The 7,064-nt window shown below is 48.4% G+C and overlaps 1 protein-coding gene across 1 annotated transcript in view; it reads right to left on the reverse strand.

Moving 5' to 3' along the window:
* The window catches only part of DNAJB13 (DnaJ heat shock protein family (Hsp40) member B13), a 15,460-nt gene that overhangs the window by 5,253 nt on the left and 3,143 nt on the right, over positions 1 to 7,064 (reverse strand). The window contains exons 2-5 of the mRNA XM_011377371.2: positions 4,666 to 4,769; positions 3,500 to 3,661; positions 1,152 to 1,309; positions 44 to 157 (exon numbers count right to left, since the gene is read on the reverse strand). Of these exons, the coding sequence (XP_011375673.1) occupies positions 44 to 157; positions 1,152 to 1,309; positions 3,500 to 3,661; positions 4,666 to 4,769 (538 nt within the window). The remainder of the gene's footprint in view (positions 1 to 43; positions 158 to 1,151; positions 1,310 to 3,499; positions 3,662 to 4,665; positions 4,770 to 7,064) is intronic.

Here is a 7,064-nt window from a genome sequence, read left to right on the forward strand (position 1 = left end):
ACTGATCCTAGGACTGACATTATTCAGCTTCCCTCCCTCTCACCTGGTCCCCTTCCTTCTCAAAGGTGATCCGTGTGCCCTGCCTCCAACCAGGCTTCACATCAATTGTGAGGATCTTGTCCTTAATGGTAGAGGAGTACCCATCCTCGTTCATCACCTGCAGCAGGGTGGCGGGTAGGAGATGCGGGAGGCTTGCAGAGGATTTCCCAGCATGAAGAAGCACCAAGGGATCTGTCCTTGGGCTCAATCCCCTAGCAGTGGGGAGTACTGACCACTTCCCTGACCACTCCCGCTCCATCCCACCGGAACCAAGAACTTAGGATTCCAGGAAAGCAGGACAAGTTTGGGTGCTGGAGCCTAAGATGCTGAGCATTCACCATCAGTGCATCAAGACCACAACTCCAGCCCTAGAAATCACGTGGCCCTGGCCACAACCAAATGCACAGTCAACATGTACTCAGCTCTTCTCTCCCACCCCAGAGGCTCTGGCAGGTCTCTTAATCCAGAAGGGAGGAAGACACGAAGGTCAACACAACTGAGCCTCACCTGAAGCATTTTCCTATTATGTCACCCATCCATTCCCCAGTCACATGCCCAGATGTATGTCATCTGTGGAAAGTATGACCACGGTTGGCATCTCCTCTGCAGGGCAAAGGCTTGAGGGGGGTTTGTTCATGTGCTAGCATAAGACTGGGCCATGGGACTGAGGGTCTTCCTCAACCAGTCCCCTCAGGGGCTGTCTCCCAGCCACCTTCCATTTCCACACTGCTCCTTCTTACTCCTGGGGCATACACCCTGGTGAAGTCCTGGAGGTGGCATCTGGTAACTCCCAGAGGGCAGAATTCACTGGAGAATTTAGAGTCTTCCCACTTCCCAAAGGGATGTGGCTAAATTGAGAAGGAAAAGATCCTGCCCAGTTAGAAAGGTTGCAGAGGAAATTCCTAAACTGGGAAGGAACCGGGCTAATGACCCCAGTTGTTGCTTCCAAACTTCAGATTCTAGAATTCTGCAGTTCTAGGTCTCCGAATCTAAGATTGCATGATTCCATCAGAGACCATACCTGAGATCTCTAATTAGAGTCAAGGACGGGTGACTAATATGGTTGGAAGGGACAGGTGGTGGCTCCCAGCAGAAGCAAACCAAGTACTCACCCTGCGGGAGATCTTGATTTTCTTGGTGCAGCCGAAATATAAGTCCTCCAGGGACAGGTAGAGGTCTCGTTCGATTGGGGGATCCTGTTTCCTGACCCCTCGGCCCCGAAGTCCTCCAAAGTTCAAATCCACCTCATTTCCCTTTTCATCAAAAAACTCTGGGAGATTGGGAGAGGAATGGAGTAAGAGAAATTATGTCTAGAGACTTGGATTAATAGACACTCCCCTCCCCACCACACACCGACCCCTCAGTCTTCAAGCACTATACCCAGCATCCCATTCCCACCTTGAAGACTCAGGCTATTCAGTCAGGCCAAGAAGGTTCATCCCTTGCCATTCCCCATTGTTTCATCTCCCACTTTGGACACTGCCTGCCCCCCAACCCCCCAACACACACACACTTTCCTGACTTCCCCCACAACTTGGTGAAGTACCCCTCGACCTGGCTGTCTCAGGAGAGGGGTGCCCTCTGGAGGCAGTACTTGGTAGTGCCAAAATTGACTCAAGCCGTTCGCTTTTGGAGTGGAGGATCCTGGTGTGCTAATCCTCCCTACCCTTTCCCAGGCTCCAGTTCCCCTCGCTGTCTAGCCCTGCCCAAGACCACTAGAGATCCCAAACTCAAGTTTCTATAAAGTCAGCAACTGACGTAGGGGCGGGGCAGGGTTGGTCCCTAACAAATTTGAGAGGTCACCAGCATATCCCCAACTCCTCTTTCCTCAACTTCTTTTGCCCCTGCCGAGCTCTAGACTCATAACCCCTCTTGCTGCCCTGCCCTTCCATCCAAATGCAGAGAGAGAGCCCCTGACCTTTGATGTGCTGTGAAATCTTTTGGGCTTCAGTTTCTCCATCTGTGAGATGGAGTAATAGTGTCTGACCTTTCTTCTACCATTAGGATTAGATAACAAGATGATGAAAAAGAAGAGCTAAAACTTGCTGAGAGCTTACTTAGAGTGAGTAGTTGCTATCATAATAAGATTTCCTGTACTCTGCCTCTCATGGTTAGTGCCATGGAATGAACTTCACAGACTAGAATGGAGCAATGATCTTAGGCTGGGGAGGGCCAGGTGACGTCATGCTATGTCCCCTTAAGATGTGATGGGTAATCAAGGGGCCTGTGAATTGCCTGGTCCCCTCAGCATTGCCAAATTTATTTGTTTACCCAGCATCCATGGTGTGCCATGTCTTAGACACCCCAATAGCCAGGTCACAGGAAGCCCCGCCCCTTGACTCTACAGGGAGATGGGACACAAGGACCCCTAAGGTAAATCACTGTAGTAGTATAGCACAACCTGAGAGACCCCCAAACCCTGAGCTTGACCTTCCCTAAAGAGCGATGCCCCAATACGCTTTGGTTTGGCTCCTCTGAGCTGCCTTTTTTTCATGCACTGAGAGAGACAGATCCACTCTGTAGCATTTTTCTGACTGCAAAGCCCATTTTCATAAACATTATCTCATTTAATAATAACCTGTGAGCAAAGGGCTATTACAGCCATTTAACAGTGAGGAAGCTGAGGTCTCAGAGAGGTTAAGAGATTTGTCCAGGATCACACAGCTCATAAATGGCAGCACATAGATTTAAAACAGGCTCTCTGACTCCAGGTTCCTTGCTTTTCTCAGTTTCACATGGAATTTATAAACCCAGCTTCCTCTGGCAGACAGGTGAAGGCAATGCACAGTGGGAAGAGTCTCTAAGGTGGGCCCACTTATGACAATAACATGGAAAAGAGAAAGAGAGGACTTTTGAAATGCAGAAAGGCTGCAGTATAGTATGGAAGAAGGGACTGGGGGAGCCAGGCAGTAAAAATCTAGACTCTCTTGAGTTTCATAACTGGAGCCAGGAAGACAGGTCTGAGTGTTAAGTGTTCTTGCAAGATGATTTGAGCCTCAGAAATCAACTCCTTGTCAGTCTATCTGGGACCTGGGATCACCCACCCATCCATCCATGCACTCATCTGACTAACACACACCTGTACAATAAAATCTTATGCAGCCATTAAGATGAATAAAGTAGATCTATATTATATATATATAGTGTGTGTGTGTGTGTGTATATATATTAGGTGAAAAAATTGGTGTGTACGATGTGGTCTCATTTCCTTAATGAAATAAAAGGCTTATGTAAAAATAAATATATGCTCATAAATGCATAGAATATTTCTGGACTAATACATAAAATGTTAACAGTGAGTGGCTGCTTCTGAGGAAGGAATTTATTTCTTCCTCAATAAATTCTTTATATTTTTTTACCATGTACTGTATATACAATTTTTTAAAAACTACTGTAAGAAAAGCATCTTTACAGCTGCATCCTTTCCCAGTAAGGCAAAGTGGTAGGGAGGACCTCTCACCATCAAAGGGGTTGTCTCCTCCGAAGAACTCATGGAAAACCTTTTCAGGGTTGCCGTGGAAGACATAACCAGTTGTCCATGGGGTCTGGGATCCAAACTCCAGAGGAATCCCGCCCTTCAGACCCTCCTCTCCAAACTTGTCATAGATGCCTCTCTTCACAGCTGTGGATATATGTCACCGTGAGGAGGGGTAGTCTTGGGGGCTAAGATAGCTAGAATGCTGGGAAGGAGGAGGCTATGGGGAAGAGCATGGGGCAAAATCAGCCTTATTTCTAAAGTGTCTGTTGTCTGGCAGTCTTTGGGAGGAGACTCTAAAAGTTAGAGATTTCATCGTGGGTGGACCTAGGTATGCCCCATAGCCCCAAGGAGAGACGGGAGAAGACTGAGACTTGCTCGGGGAGGCGTGGGGCCTGGAGTAGAAACAGAGAGACCGAGGGTCTTCTGGGATTTAGCCTAACTCAGTCATCATAGCTGCTGTCTTATCTGGGGGTAAATAGAATCTTAGACCTTTGAAATTTTAGAATCTAAGAATTCTAGAGCTTCCAAATTCTAGAGTTTAAAGTCCTGAAAACTTGGTACTGGTAAAACCTTAGTGATCTGGCCAGTCTCCTGCACAGTGTCTCTGATTGAAGTTTCCAGGACAAGCCTAGGGAAACCCACGAGGGCACTGCTCCAGGCAGGGGCAAAGAATCACTTTCCTCACTCTTTTGGTTTCTATAGGAGAGAGAGTTCCTAATTACCGGCCTCTTTCTGCTCCTTTTATATGCTCTGTCCTCAGGGAAATGGAGATGTAGCACCTGGGTAAATCTGGGAAGAATAATCTGGGTCTCAGCCTTAGCATTCTTCCCTTGGCAACAAGCATTGCATTCTTTCCATCCTTGCAGGGGATGGTGGGGCGTGGGGGGTGTGCCTTTCGTTTTGCCCTCATGAGACTGGGTAAGCACATTAGCCTAATCTGGAGACTTTCCACACCATGTCCTCCACCTTAGCTTGTGTTTACTGAGAAAGGCAATTCTTCATTCTCTTTCTGTTTGTTTTGATTCTGCTTACTTTATGTAAAGGCCGCTCAGAAAGCCTAACACTCAGAGACTTAAGGAATGATCTTAATGAAGAGGCGGGACAGGGGAGATGTCCTGGAGTCACTCCTCCAGGCTCCACTCACTCACGGTCGCTCAGCACGTCATATGCCTCTGCTATTTGCTTGAATATCTCTACTGAGGATGGCTCAATGGACTTCAACGGGTGGTTCTTAAGGGCAAGTTTCCGGTACCTTGAAGAGGGAAAGTTAATATAAGTCACAAAAGCTCACATGTTCCTGAGTGTTGACCATGGTTCAGAGCTGGCTCTATTGTCTATTAACTGGTGGCCTCTCGGAGCTTTGATGTTCCCAGCTGTGATGGTCAGGGAGGCACATTGCTCAAATTCCCTTGGAGAGAACCCAGTGTAGGGAGCATGGCTGACTGACAGCTCCAGCAGCTGCCCCCTGGTCATTTGCGCTGAGGCTGCACACCTCCCACACCCCCACCCCAGCCGTTCCCAGCCAGTGCCTAAGAGTGCTGAGGATATTAGTGGTGGCTCAGCCCTGCAGGACACAGGATACCCCCAAGATACAACCTCTGCTTGAGGACTCCCCATCAGCCTGGTAGAGATTTCTCCAGACCACAATGCAGCCCTCCCTCCTCAACCTTTCTTTCCCTCTCTCCTTATACAGGTGTCAGACCTGCACTGTGGTCTGAAGGCTCTCCCTGCATACTCCTGCTCCCCCTTCACTCCCACAAGTGTTTCCCCCAATATATATCTTGCACATCTAATCCCACCTTGATGTCTCAACCTATACACAATCTTCTTGGAAAGATTAGATAAAATAAGGTGTCAAAGGGCCTGGTACAGAAAGCCACGCAGTGCACGTCAGGTCCTTTCACTGTCTCCCATCTCTGTGCTCATTCTTTTCCCCACTTCTGTATCTGCCCAATCCTACCACTCAGTGACTCGATGCCTACAGTATCTGAGAATCTATCATCAGTGTCCCGGGAGGAAAAAGGTGGCATGAACTAAGTGATTTATGGAGAGTTTAATGAGGGACCACTCACCAAGGTGTTGGAAGTGGGTGGGAAACCACAGGGACAGTGCTGTACCAGAGGCCAGGAGTCCTGAGGTACCCTAACCACTCCTGAGTCTACAGGAGTGAGGGGAGGAGAGGTTACAGGAATCCTCCAGGAAAGAGTGTGGCAGGTCCTTGGCAAGAATTTTAACCTTCGGTTAAGGGACATAGCCAACCTCACAGGAAGGGAGCTGGGAATGAATATCCCAGACCCACTCTCCTCTCTCCCAATCTCCTGCCTTGGTTCCCTTTAGCAGAATACATTAGGAAGCCTAAGGGCCAGGAATTCTATGCAGTTCAGATAGGTCAGCCTCCAGAGCAGAGAGCAGGGCGCCGAACGGCAGGGAGAGGGTCTGGAGGAGCAAAGGGAGGCTTTGGCACAGCCTCCTAAGTTGCTCAGTACAAATTTGACCCCACATGCTCTCCACTCAATTGAGTGCAGCTCCTGGAAGAGCTCACACCTTCCACGGTTCCGGCACTTCTCACTCCACGCACTCTCTACAGACAAGTTCGTTGATCCCATGGTTCTGACCACCACCTACTCACTGACAACTCCTAAATCTCTATCGCAAACCAGGTTCCTTCTTTGAACTTCAGACTCTGTATCCAGCTGCCCACTTGGAATCTCCTCTCCAATGTCCCATGGGCCCCACAGACTCTGTGAGCCCAAACATAAATACATTTTCATTCCCTAATTTCCCCGCCCCCATTTGTCCAGGCACTGCAGCTGGAAAGCTGAGTATTTAATGGACTCCAAGTTCTTCGTCCCCTCCACCCCCATCCCATCATCATTAAGACATGTCAATTTTTCCTTCTAACTAAAGTTCTGTTTTTCCTGCCTCTTCATCCCTACAAATAGTGCAGAACCAGTTCTTCCCTGATTCTGGTTTTCCCTTCTACAAACCATTCTGTGTGCTGTCATGGGCTTGCTCTCTCTTTTTAAATTGTTGCTTCTAAAATGCTCCCTGACTTAGTCATTCTCCTGCCTAAGTCCTTCACTGGTTCACCCTTTGTCTTCAGCACAAAATCCAAATTTCTCTAAAATTCAAGCCCCGGCTTCTCTGGCATCCTCACTCACAGCTCTCTCTCCCTTTTCCCTTAACCTTTCCTGCCCTGACTCCCTTCCGTGCATTGCTCATGCCTTTGACATTCTACTCCTGTTCCTGGAACACTCACCCCTTTCTAGCCCCTCCTGTCTCCTCCTGGCAAATTTTTATTCATCCTTCAAAATTCAGCTCAGGGGTCATCTCCAGGACACCTTCCTTGACTGCAGCCTTATTGTAATTAGACTCCTCTTTCTCCTGCCCCAATGCCTTTGATCTCAGTACTTAGCACACAGTGCTCCAATTGTTTATTGACTGGTCTGTCTCTCCCACTGGCCCATGAGTTCTTGAGTTTCTATGTCCAGTTCTCTGTGTCCCCAGTAGCTATCACTGAGCAGCAGTGAGTAAATGAATGATGGGA

This window comes from Pteropus vampyrus, unplaced genomic scaffold, assembly GCF_000151845.1.
Source record: "Pteropus vampyrus isolate Shadow unplaced genomic scaffold, Pvam_2.0 Scaffold311, whole genome shotgun sequence".
NCBI classification, from domain to species: Eukaryota; Metazoa; Chordata; class Mammalia; order Chiroptera; family Pteropodidae; genus Pteropus; species Pteropus vampyrus.